This window comes from Artemia sp. Qi Xiang Cuo, chromosome 17, assembly GCF_049724085.1.
Source record: "Artemia sp. Qi Xiang Cuo chromosome 17, ASM4972408v1, whole genome shotgun sequence".
NCBI lineage: Eukaryota > Metazoa > Arthropoda > Branchiopoda > Anostraca > Artemiidae > Artemia > Artemia sp. Qi Xiang Cuo.
This window is the reverse complement of record NC_142810.1, coordinates 58,507,285-58,521,391: the sequence shown is the minus strand read 5'-3', so window position 1 is coordinate 58,521,391 and position 14,107 is coordinate 58,507,285. Positions and strand designations below refer to the sequence as shown.

Below are 14,107 nucleotides of genomic sequence, written 5' to 3'. Positions count from 1 at the left end.
TCAACCCTGTAGTGGCAGTGGAAAAAGTTCAATACCGAAATTCTACACAAAATTCTACACGATTTAATGTACTAATATCAACCCTGTAGTGGCAGTGGAAAAAGTTCAATACCGAAATTCTACACAAAATTATAAACGAATTAATGAACGAATATCAACCCTTTAGTGGCAGTGGAAAAAGTTCAATACCGAAATTCTACACAAAATTCTACACGATTTAATGTACGAATATCAACCCTTTAGTGGCAGTGGAAAAAGTTCAATACCGAAATTCTACACAAATTTCTACACGATTTAATGTACGAATATCAACCCTTTAGTGGCAGTGGAAAAAGTTCAATACCGAAATTCTACACAAAATTCTACACGATTTAATGTACGAATATCAAACCTTTAGTGGCAGTGGAAAAAGTTCAATACCGAAATTCTACACAAAATTCTACACGATTTAATGTACGAATATCAACCCTTTAGTGGCAGTGGAAAAAGTTCAATACCGAAATTCTACACAAAATTCTACACGATTTAATGTACGAATATCAACCCTTTAGTGGCAGTGGAAAAAGTTCAATACCGAAATTCTACACAAAATTGTACACGATTTAATGTACGAATATCAACCCTTTAGTGGCAGTGGAAAAAGTTCAATACCGAAATTCTACACAAAATTCTACACGATTTAATGTACGAATATCAACCCTGTAGTGGCAGTGGAAAAAGTTCAATACCGAAATTCTACACAAAATTCTACACGATTTAATGTACGAATATCAACCCTTTAGTGGCAGTGGAAAAAGTTCAATACTGAAATTCTACCCAAAATTCTACACGATTTAATGTACGAATATCAACCCTGTAGTGGCAGTGGAAAAAGTTCAATACCGAAATTCTACACAAAATTCTACACGATTTAATGTACGAATATCAACCCTTTAGTGGCAGTGGAAAAAGTTCAATACACAAAATTCTACACGATTTAATGTACGAATATCAACCCTTTAGTGGCAGTGGAAAAAGTTCAATACCGAAATTCTACACAAAATTCTACACGATTTAATGTACGAATATCAACCCTTTAGTGGCAGTGGAAAAAGTTCAATACCGAAATTCTACACAAAATTGTACACGATTTAATGTACGAATATCAACCCTTTAGTGGCAGTGGAAAAAGTTCAATACTGAAATTCTACACAAAATTCTACACGATTTAATGTACGAATATCAACCCTGTTCAATACCGAAATTCTACACAAAATTCTACACGATTTAATGTACGAATATCAACCCTTTAGTGGCAGTGGAAAAAGTTCAATACCGAAATTCTACACAAAATTCTACACGATTTAATGTACGAATATCAACCCTGTAGTGGCAGTGGAAAGTTCAATACCGAAATTCTACACAAAATTCTACACGATTTAATGTACGAATATCAACCCTTTAGTGGCAGTGGAAAAAGTTCAATACCGAAATTCTACACAAAATTCTACACGATTTAATGTACGAATATCAACCCTTTAGTGGCAGTGGAAAAAGTTCAATACCGAAATTCTACACAAAATTCTACACGATTTAATGTACGAATATCAACCCTTTAGTGGCAGTGGAAAAAGTTCAATACCGAAATTCTACACAAAATTCTACACGATTTAATGTATGAATATCAACCCTGTAGTGGCAGTGGAAAAAGTTCAATACCGAAATTCTACGCAAAATTCTACACGATTTAATGTACGAATATCAACCCTGTAGTGGCAGTGGAAAAAGTTCAATACCGAAATTCTACACAAAATTCTACACGATTTAATGTACGAATATCAACCCTGTAGTGGCAGTGGAAAAAGTTCAATACCGAAATTCTACACAAAATTCTACACGATTTAATGTACGAATATCAACCCTGTAGTGGCAGTGGAAAAAGTTCAATAGCGAAATTCTACACAAAATTCTACACGATTTAATGTACGAATAACAACCCTTTAGTGGCAGTGGAAAAAGTTCAATACCGAAATTCTACACAAAATTCTACACGATTTAATGTACGAATATCAACCCTTTAGTGGCAGTGGAAAAAGTTCAATACCAAAATTCTACACAAAATTCTACACGATTTAATGTACGAATACCAACCCTTTAGTGGCAGTTGAAAAAGTTCAATACCGAAATTCTACACAAAATTCTACACGATTTAATGTACGAATATCAACCCTGTAGTGGCAGTGGAAAAAGTTCAATACCGAAATTCTACACAAAATTCTACACGATTTAATGTACGAATATCAACCCTGTAGTGGCAGTGGAAAAAGTTCAATACCGAAATTCTACACAAAATTCTACACGATTTAATGTACGAATATCAACCCATTAGTGGCAGTTTAAAAAGTTCAATACAGAAATTCTACACACAATTATACACGATTTAATGTAAGAATATCAACCCTTTAGTGGCAGTGGAAAAAGTTCAATACCGAAATTCTACACAAAATTCTACACGATTTAATGTACGAATATCAACCCTTTAGTGGCAGTGGAAAAAGTTCAATACCAAAATTCTACACAAAATTCTACACGATTTAATGTACGAATATCAACCCTTTAGTGGCAGTGGAAAAAGTTCAATACCGAAGCAATTAGTGAAACTTTAATAAATATCAAAAAAAGGCCAAAAAAATAACCCAATACCAATAAGCCAGAAACTAAAAAAACATAAACTTCTGAAATAAATTCTTACTTTGCTTTTTTCTTCTTAGAATAAGTCCTTGCCCACGGGCTTCTAAACTTCCCAATTTTAACAGATGCCGGCAACCAACGAACAACTGCACCTTCCATCTGTGACCCATCGCCACAAATTAAATCTTTGCTGTGGCAGTAATAGCAAACCCCGTAAAAGCATATATCAGTTCCTATAAAACATCAATTTACCAATTGTATCAGACTGCGGAACCATTTGAGCCGAAAAACAGTTGCTTGTTTAATTTAATAATAGTTGATAAACAAATAAAATTGTTAAATAAGGAAATAATTGTTAATAGAAATTACCATGAATTATTAAGTACGTCATTCAAAATTTAAACTTCATTGACAGAATAATGTACCTTGGGGATATTTCTGTAGTAATCTCTTTCTAGGTCAAAATTTAGTATAAATTTCACCATAATTTACTATAAGATTTCAAAAATCTACTAATTCTTTTTTTAATTTTACTATAATTATTATAAGAAAATACTTACTATAAATACTATGTAAATTTACTATAATTACAACTACCACTACTAAGAACTCACTGCAGCACGAAGTCGCCTGAGGCCAACACATCGACGCACGCTCCTCCTCCATCCCAATCCATTCAAAGCCTCCCTCTTTACACGCTCCCAGGAAGTTCCCATTTCCCTTAAATCTTTCTTTTAGTTCTAGTAATTAATTAGTATAATTACTATAATAAAATTTACTATAATTACAAAAATATACTATTAAATTTATTTATATTTTTATTTATGAGACATTATATTTTTACTATCTCTATTGCTAGAAAATTAACTATATTCAATTTTTATGGCGGGGGCATGGGTAAGCCATTATATTCTAGCATTTCTTTAATATTTAGATTTTTTACATTTTTTAAAATATAATCTAGGTCTTTACCTTTCCCCTTTGCTTCCTCTTTTTCTTTTGAACAGGAGGTTAATAACACACCCCCTTTTCAGTGATGGCTTGACCTACGAGAGTGTTAGACCACATCAGGCAAATTCAGGCAATTTTTTTCTATCAGGCTTAAGCCTAAGCCTGACAGACATTATATTTTCCTTGACATTTTGTGGTATGCCTAAAAACTTAAGACTCCTATTTTGTTTTACTGGCTTTTCTTAAGCATACAAACAAGAACAGGTTTTATATATTTAAAATATTTAAATATATAAAATTAATAATATTTAAATATATATTATATTATATATTATATATATTATATATATATATATATTATATGTTATGTAAAATATGTATTATATATTATTTAAAATATATGTATAAATATTTAAATATATATTAATATAAAATATTTAATTTAAATATTATTTAAGCATAAAAATATTAAAATAATAAAAAAAATGAAATCTTATATGCATGTAATTAAAATGTTGAGTTTTTAAAAAAAATCACCATGAAAGATAAATACATCTATATTTAATTTAAAAAGCACTGTAAATAATTACATTATTTCTATTATTTACATTTATCACTGTAAATAATAGAAATATTTGAATCATAGAGGACCAGACAAATCTGAATCCTACCCTAAAAAAACTGTCCCTAAAAAAAACTGTCCTAAATACCCTAAAAAAACTGTCCGTGTTTCACTCCCACTTTTGAGACGTTTACTTACAGGCAAATCTTATTATTTGTACACCGTATTCGAAGAAAAATAAAATTAATCCATGCATTTTACTATTCGAAAACACGAATAACCACACCCAATAACCTTAAACCTCAAACTGTTTGAGTCATTACATTTTTTGCTAGTTTTCTTTCACTCTGGTCCTCTGGGGCCGAATACAATAAAAATTCGCAGCTATGAAAATGTGAGTAGATGGGTAAGGTTTTGACAATATAGCACAAACACATCATGAGCCAAAAGGCAAAATATCTCTAGTTAGTTAAAAATAATATTAAATAAGAAGCCTGACATTTCAAACGATTTAGCGTAGCATTTTAACGAGGCTAGAAAATAAATAATAAAATAGAGAATGATATATATATATATATATATATATATATATATATATATATATATATATATATATATATATATATATATATATATATCATATACATATATATATATATATATATATATATATATATATATATATATATATATATATATATATATATATATATATATATGTATATGATATATGTATATATATATATACATATATATATATATATATATATATATATATATATATATATATATATATATATATATATATATATATATATATATATATATATATATATATAGCCGGCTGTATATAAATAACCGCCATATATATCTTATAACCGACTCTTAGAAGGATGGGGTATTTTAAAAATTTTAATGCAGAGTGAAAAAACATTAAAACCATAGGAGGGATTAAAGAATAAAAGCAAACCTTCGCCCTTTACTGAAAACATATCTAAAACATTTTCCCTCTTACAGATTGAATGGTAAGGGACAGCATTACCTCTTCCTAAATGCCACTCTTCGTTTAATTTACCTGAACTCGGGCTGTCGCTCCTTGGGACTTCGAATTTTAAACTGCCTTTAGTTGTATTAAGGGTTAAAAATTTTTGCACTTTAGAAAGGTTTCTACTACTGCTACTAACAATTGATCACTTAAAAACACACCTGAGGTCAACACGGCGCAAAGCCGTGTTAGTGTTTATAAGAGAGATTATTAGTAAAACCAGAACTTTGGAAAAGTCAGAATAGGGAAGCCAGAATTATCCCACTTGTTAGTGCTATGATGAGAGAAAGGTTGAGATGGCTAGGACACGTTTTGCGGATGAAGGATGTCAGATTGCCGACGATCACTCTTTACAGAAATCCAGCTTGGGTCAAACACATCTTTTAAAAGGATTTATTTGTCCACCCTGGGCCTTAAATGTGCTCCTTATAACCCTATTTGACGCAATATTGGGGTGATAAAAATGCGATAGATAAATTAAAGGTAAGAAATTCAAGGAAAAAAACTAGAGCATAGAAATTATGGTTTGAAGTCACACTGCCCTTACTACTGATAAGATTTTGTCCATCTAAATACAGTTATCTAGTAACACAGGATAGCTACCAGAATGTTACCATTTTTTAAAAACGTATTTTTCAAGCTAGTTGAGGCCACTGGAAGTATTTCCTTGGAGAGGTCAACTATTCTTCCTGAAACAAGTGGTGACCGTCTTAGACCAAGCAAGAGTCCTATGTAAAATCCTAGTATTTCTGATGTATGCCTGTCTTTCCCAGAATAAACTTCACCTTGGATGACTTCTTTGGTCGGATACCTTCAAAATAAAATAAAATCAATGCACAAAAGTTGTGAGCTTTGTCCTGATTCAGCATAAAAACAATCTAGGCGCAAAATGTATCTACCCTGCTACCCTCTCTTACAATAAACATTTAAGAAGGAAAAGGAGAAAGGTTGTATTGCATTTGAAGCAGCGTCGTGAGCTAAGTCCTGATTCAGCAAAATTCAATCTGGGGGCACAAAATGGACCCGTGCCCACCCTGTAACCCCAAACTTTTATAGTAAACACTTTAGGAAGAAAAGGGAGACAGGTTACAACTTATTTGATGCAGAATCACGAATACGCTTTGTATTTGAGGCACAAAATGGGCATTGGCCATTGTACATTGGGCATTGGATATTGTACTAGAGGCACAAAATGGGCATTGAGCATTGTACATTGGGCATTGTACTAGAGGCACAAAATGGGCATTGGACATTGTACATTGGGCATTGTACTAAAGGCACAAAATGGGCATTGGGCATTGTACTAGAGGCACAAAATGGGCATTGTACATTGTACATTGGGCATTGTACTAGAGGCAAAAAATGGGCATTGGGCCCCACCCTGCTCCTGCTAACGCCAATTTTTGCAGAAAGGAAGAAATTATGGGCCTTATTTGAAAGAGAATCACGCAAAATACAACTTGTATGTTTGAAAAACCAACATAGGTCAGTGGACCCTTAACACCAACCCACCCACCCCTTATCCATTCCCATCATTTTTTGGGCAGAAAGGCAGGCATCTTCAACCTTGATTTGAACTGAAATCAAGTTACAATTTTGAACTTTTATTGGAGGCTGAAAATTGACCCGTGTCCCTAAAATTCCCTCCATTCCTCTCACTGTCTTCTTCCCAGAAGAATAGGCATGTTAGAACCTGCACCGTAGAAGGACGTTCACCAGCCTATGGAGAGCTGAAGTTGTGTTGGAGCATTTGAATTCCCCCCGTCCCCTTCAACTACTAAATTCTTAGCACAAAGGTAGGCTCATCAACCTCTACCTACTTTGAGCCAAAACTATTCAAGGACTTTCAGCCTCCATGGCCCAAGGACCAAATTTACCGATGCCCCCTAAATAGCTCTCCCCCTAAATAACTCATTAGCAATAATTTAGCAGAAATGACCAATTGCATCTTGTTTGGACCAGAATCATACAAATATTTCCAATTTGTATGAAGGAACCGCCAGCATATTACCCCACCCCCTTTTCCGCCTGTTTTTTGCATAAGGGTAGGCATGTTGATTCTTGTTTAGCATTGAATTATGGGAAGAATGTCCCCACCTGTCCCCACCCACATCTCCCTTTCCTACCAGCTGTTTTCGAGAAAAATCAGGTTTGTTGTACTTTGGTTGAGGCAAACTGCTCAGCTAATTCTCAGGTGAAAGACGATAAGAGCCAAACTGGAACAGAAAGGATCTCCTCTGTGTCACAGATTTGCCTGTCAATGGACAAAGTATCATAGGTTGTTTTTATTCTTCATTACAAAAAAAAAATCACGTTTTTCGGTCTCAGTTGCAAATCGGACAATAGTTGCAGTAACAACACAAAAAAAAGACTTGAAATAGAAGGTGCAAGCTTTAAGAGGCTGTTCTACCTCTTCGAGAATAAACATCTATCAACACAACTAAAGCTACGACTCTTTGACTCCTTAATAGTTCCTTTTGCTCTATACCCCTGCGTGACGTGCACCTTGAAACTGGAGGACAAGCGAAAAATTTCAGCATTCGAAAAAAGATACCTTCACCGTACAACCGGTATAATATACCTCGACAGTCTCTACTTCGGGAACAGCTGAAACGAAAAACTAAAATACTCCAGAGAGTGCGGAAACAACAACTTAGATATCTGGGCCACGCTCACCGGATAGAGAAGTTGCAACTGCCAAAAGTTATTTTCGAAGGCAAAGTTCACGGCAGTTGCCTTCGCAAAAAAAGTAAGTGGGGGATACTACAGCAATCAACAAGTAAAGATGTTAACTCATTAATGATTGAAACTTTTTTTTGATCACTTTGAAAAAGTCAAGCGTACAGGCTCTTTGTCTTAATCTTAAATCCATATAAAAGCCGTTACTTTCCAGAACAAGTAGAAAAAAAGCAAGAAAAATCGGGATGCTAAATTCGTCAACCAATAAAGAGATTAACCCATTAAAGATTGAAAAATGTGTTTTTTTTTTTTTTTTTTTCTAAGTTCAAAAAATTCAAGCTGACAGGCTCTTTTTCTTAATCTTAATTTCAAATAAAAGCAACTACTTTCTTAAAAAAGAAGTAAAAAAAGAAAGTTAGGGTGCAAAAGTAATCAACTACTAAAGAAATTAACCCATCGATGATTAAAGAAACTGAAAACAAATACAAACAAACGTAAACTGAAAACAAATACAAACAAACGTGCATTGTCAGTTTAACATACATATAATGATATTTATTCCTTAAAGCCTTAATAATTTTTTATTTATTGAAGCGATGAGAGTGAAAACCTTTAAAATGTTTTTTTTTCAGTAAAATGAAAATTATGTTCTGGCCTAGAGAAGGCATGGGGGTTGTCAGCCCTACTCATGGTAATTTCTGCTTGTTTTGAGCTTGGATTGGTTGTTTATTGTAATTTTTTTCATTTTTTTTTGTTTCATTTTTTTCATTTATTTATTAATGTGGTTTTACGCTTGGTAGAATATTTGATTTTATTTCTGCTCATTTTCGGTTTAATGGAGTTCTTTACTTTTCTTTGAATACCTTATTTTGTGGAATTTTTTTTAAAATTAACTCAGCCAAGATCCATTACTGTCCAGAACAAACAGTAAAATGACGGAAAAAAGAAAATAGGGATGCTGAAGTAATCAATCAGTAAAAGATATTAACTCCTCAATGATTTGAAAATATGTATATTGTTAACTTCAAAAAGTCAAACTGACATGTTCTTTGCCTTAATCTTAAATTCAAATAACTTTGAAATTATCAAGCTGACAGGGTCTTTGTTCGAATATTAAATCCAAATAAAAACCATTGCTTACCAGAACATACAGAAAAAAAACGAGGGTGCTAAAGTAATCAACTAGTATGAGCAAAAACTTATCAATGATATAAAAATTGTCTTTTTTTGTTTGTTTTGTTAACTTTGATAACAAAAAGCTGACAGGGTATTTGTTTAAAAATGATATTCAAATAAAAGCCATTGCTTTCCAAAACAAACAGTGAAAGAAAAAGAAAAAAAAACAGGGTGCTAAAGTAGTCAACCAGTAAAAGCAAAAGTTCATCAATGATATGAAAATTGTCTTTTTTTGTTTGTTTTTTTAACTTTGATAACAAAAAGCTGACAGGGTATTTGTTTAAATATGATATTCAAATAAAAGCCATTGCTTTCCAAAACAAACAGTAAAAGAAAAAGAAAAAAAACAGGGTGCTAAAGTAGTCAACCAGTAAAAGCAAAAGTTCATCAATGACATGAAATTGTCTTTTTTTGTTTGTTTTGTTAACTTTGATAACAAAAAGCTGACAGGGTATTTGTTTAAATATGATATTCAAATAAAATCCATTGCTTTCCAAAACAAACAGTAAAAGAAAAAGAAAAAAAAAACAGGGTGCTAAAGTAGTCAACCAGTAAAAGCAAAAATTCATCAATGATATGAAAATTGTCTTTTTTTGTTTGTTTTTTTAACTTTGATAACAAAAAGCTGACAGGGTATTTGTTTAAATATGATATTCAAATAAAAGCCATTGCTTTCCAAAACAAACAGTAAAAGAAAAAGAAAAAAAACAAAAAAAAAGGGTGCTAAAGTAGTCAACCAGTAAAAGCAAAAATTCATCAATGATATGGAAGTTGTCTTTCTTTGTTTGTTTTGTTAACTTTGAAATCATCAAGCTGACAAGGTCTTTGTTTAAAAATTGAATTCAAATAAAATCTATTGCTTTCCAGAACAAACAGAAAAAAAAGAAGAAAAATGAGGGTAATAAGTAATCAACCAGTAAAAACATTAATCATCAATTATCGAAAAATTTGTTTTATCTTTGTGTTTGCTTTGATTAACTACAAACATCATTATTTTTCTAAACTTGGAAACCCACGTCAGTCAAAATTTAAGTTACCTAATAGGGAATTTGAAACCATCATCCACCATCACTGGCTCTCCTGGCTCAGGTTCACTTGTTGGAGAACGAATAACTCCGTCTAAAAAAAATCCACTTCTAACCAGCCATGAACTGCAAGGAATGACACATAGGACGAAAGGATAACAAAGGACCACAAAGGACCAAATAAAGATAAAGAAATGGACCTGAATGCGACCAAGATGATATTGGAGATTCATTATTATGATTTGGGATTAGGGTTTCTTTTGACCCCTAACTCAACCCCTCTCGTAGACATGTCTACAAGTAAAATGCAAGACCGTGGGTTTCAACGCCAGAAGGACTTCTTCCGTGTGTCGGTGCGACCCTAATCTTGAGAATTAAACAAAAAGGAAATAGATGAACAATATCCACAAAAGTGATAAATAAATAATAACTATATCAATGAATAGTAAATCAAAACACTAATAAAAATCTAAATAATAAAGAAAAAAATAAAAAGAATAAACCAAAAAATTAGAAATAAATAAAATTGTACTGTATTTGGAAATGATGATCTATGTGATCTTTGTGATCTATATGATCAAGATAATGGTGATCTTTAATGGTGATCTTTTGAAAAACAAAGCGGTCTCCTTGCACAAAATTTACTTTTCTAGAGAGCATTTTCCACTTTATAATGCAAGAATAAATAAAATAGTTAATAAGGTTAGCATAACAGTTCATACAATATAATTAGTTAATAATATAATTAGTAATAATAAAATTAGCAATTAATATATTAGTTAATATACATGAAATTAATATCTACTTCTCTATATATCAGAGCTCAACTTTTTAAATTCCATTTTATGCTTTAAATGCCAAATAGTATCTATAATGCACAGTTATACTATATTATCGTTAGGTTAGGAAAATAAAACTTTCAGTAATGAATCCAGGGCCAGAAACATACTCCGGGAAGATATTGCAAAGCTACTATGTTAACCTTCTTCTGATTTATAAGTCAAAGAAATTTGCCTACTTGACAGGTTGGAATTTAGACAAAACAAAATTATACCTTAATTTTCAATTTTCAATTTCTTTTTCTCTGGTTCTAGTTCTTAAAAAGCAATCCCTGTTATTTGACTAACTTTTAAACCATATCAATGGTTTTTTCTAAATTAAGGAAATGTATTTGTAGATCTTGGAAACCTCATAAACTGGGACTGAGCAAAGTTGTTGAGCTGAAAATACTTTTCTTGTAATTAATTTAAGCAGAAAATCTATTTTGAAAGGTTTCTCTTTTGATTTTTAAAGCTCATCAAAGGTCAGTACCTTCTAGAGGGAGAAAGAGTGGAGATAGGTACTTAAACATACCTTCCAAGGACATACTTTAGTCTTTAGATCCATCCCTGAAAGTTTCATTTTCCTAACCGAACTATTTTCTAAGAAAACTGACTTGTCTAGAATTTTACTATTATCTATAGTTATGTATAAGAATAATATATCGATAAAAATATTTGTCTATATAGGTTCTTTAATGACCCTTACAGCAACACCCAAAAGAAAAGTTCTATGTGAGCTTACCATTTGGGCTTAAATAATGCCTTCACGTTGCCATCCAGTTGGAGGAGTATTTTTAGTTGTGTACCGATTCGAGGAGTAGCATGAGCTTTAGTTATGGTAGCACTTGCCAGGTAATCTAAAGCATTTCCCAAGGAATCAACAGGATTAGGAACAACCTGAACTCCATTGAACCACTGAAAAATCACAAGATTTCGTCAGCGTTTGGTGCAGCACTCTGTCAATATATCTGAAAAAGAACTTTTTTGAAAGTTCTTTTACAGTACTAAGAAAACTTAAAATGAAATCTTATTCTTTAAATTTGTTAGATGGAAACATATACATATGCAACATAAATATACAAACATAAACAACCACACTACGTCTTAAAAAAGTAGGAAAACCCGGGAACTCCATTTTTTATAAAAAATATGTTGGATGCAGGCATTCAGTTTTTACGTTTAGCGGGCATCAAATTTAAAAATAAGGAATGTGTGTGAAAAATCAGCAGAAATTAAGCAGAAAAGTAGACCATCATGCAGATGTAAGAGATGTAATATTCCTGGTTGCTGTAGAAGATGACACACTCTGGCATTCATTGGCAAAAGACAGGGTAAAACAAACCATAAAATCAGTGAATGAATTAAAACTCATTCAGTGAATTAAAACTTCAGAACATTCAGTGAATTAAAATTCTGAATGAAGAACATTGAATCAGAACGTTGAGTGAATTAAAATTCACAAGAATATAACCCTAACGTCTTGTTTCCAAATAGGAATTGAAAAGAATTGTATATATCATTGAACAGATAAAAGTCTAAGCTATGAATTAGTATCTTTATTACTGAAACTCTTCAGGATTAAACACTTCAAGTTATTAGTTAATTGACTTACCTAACCGAGAATATTTTAGAAAGGCCAATTAGGCTATCCTATTCTGTTGTATTTATCACTTTAGTTGGTTATTGACATATCAATAGAATCCTTTTTTTCTTCATATTCGAAAAACATCACTTTTTTAAAGAGATATTTCTAAAAGAGATTTAAAGAGAGAAATTAAAAGAGAAATAAAAAGAGATAAAAAGAGAGAAAAGAGATTTAAAGAGAGAAAGAGATTTAAAGTGAGATTTAATAAGATATTTCTTTTATGATATCTGACTGGAAAATAATCGTGACTCCTAAATTATTACTCTCACCACATGAAACAGGAGAGCTGTCAAACCAAACCTCTTAAAAAGTAGGACTACTTATCCCGGTTTTAGTTCTTAGGATTTTATGTTAAGACATAATTTTTAAGGAGGGGGTCTTTTAATCTATTCAAAAGAATTTCTACTAAAACGGGCTATCAAAACTCAATCAAAATTTGTGACCAAGGGGTGAACCTCCTAATCAGACTTTTTGGATATCTGGAAACCACCCATCCTCTACTGGGAGAGGGAAAAACACAAAAGTATACGCACAAACACATAAGAAAAAACATAAAATAAAAAAAAGACAAAGAAAAAAAACCGCATATAAATAAAACTTTCATTTTTGTTTTTATTTTTCTACAGATTTTGCGCTTTTTTTCTCAGTCTTTCATAGGTCGGTTTAAGCTAAGGTTTTATCTTTCTGTGTTCTTTTTTTTTCATTGATAATTGATACCACATTTGAAGCCAAAATATTAGGAATGTTATCATTATTTGTACAACAAGTTTTTTTCCCCCATTCTATAGAAAATCTGTACGGTACCCGTTTTACAATATTTTCATTTCGTTTTCATTGTAAATGGAATGGCAGTGTGGTCTAAGAAATTACTTACATTAAAGTAATTTATAACTGAGAAAACCAAATTTGGAGATATTCTAAATAGAGCCTGAAACCCTTTCATAATGGAGTTAATTTCAAAAATAAAGCACATATTCAAAAACCCCAGCGTCAAAAATAAACTAGAGGCTCCGCCACAACCCCCCATCTTGAAAACCTTGAAAAATCTATTTGCAGAACTGGCAGCAGTGACCTGTTCTTTTGTCTCTTTTTAATGGCCTATTATAAACCGGCTTTTCATTGCTCCCCCCCCCCCCCCAAAAAAAAATCTAACACCGGCATTCCGTGTTTTTTCTGTTTTTCACTCTTATTTTTAAATGAACTTGCCAATTTAGTAAATTATTGGATTCAGACCGTCAGTTCGTTCTGGAGTATCGAATTGCTCTTTTTCCTGGTCATCGATGCTGATGGTCTCCTTTTTGGCTTTTTTAATTCGAGGTGTAATAGGGCGAATTTTGTAATTTCTAATGTATTTTTCATTACTGTCATGACCGTAGGTAAATGTTTTTGATAATGAGCCTTTCGCTTTTGAGATATCAAACGGTTGGTTGTAGAGAAAACAATAAGATATTTCTTTTACTCTTGAACACGTTAAAACTAGTTCAGTTTTGAGGTAGTAAAAGAGATGGCGCTGTAAGAGAATGTGGTTTTAGG

At 32.1% G+C, this 14,107-nt stretch overlaps 1 protein-coding gene across 3 annotated transcripts in view; it reads right to left on the bottom strand.

Annotated features, from left to right (window-relative positions):
• The window catches only part of LOC148942409 (glycosaminoglycan xylosylkinase), a 66,981-nt gene that overhangs the window by 34,392 nt on the left and 18,482 nt on the right, over positions 1 to 14,107 (bottom strand). For all 3 annotated transcript variants that reach the window (XM_089102957.1, XM_089102958.1, XM_089102959.1), the window contains exons 3-5: positions 11,672 to 11,844; positions 5,843 to 6,039; positions 2,732 to 2,903 (exon numbers count right to left, since the gene is read on the bottom strand). In XM_089102957.1, coding sequence (XP_088959083.1) covers positions 2,732 to 2,903; positions 5,843 to 6,039; positions 11,672 to 11,844 — 542 coding nt within the window. The remainder of the gene's footprint in view (positions 1 to 2,731; positions 2,904 to 5,842; positions 6,040 to 11,671; positions 11,845 to 14,107) is intronic.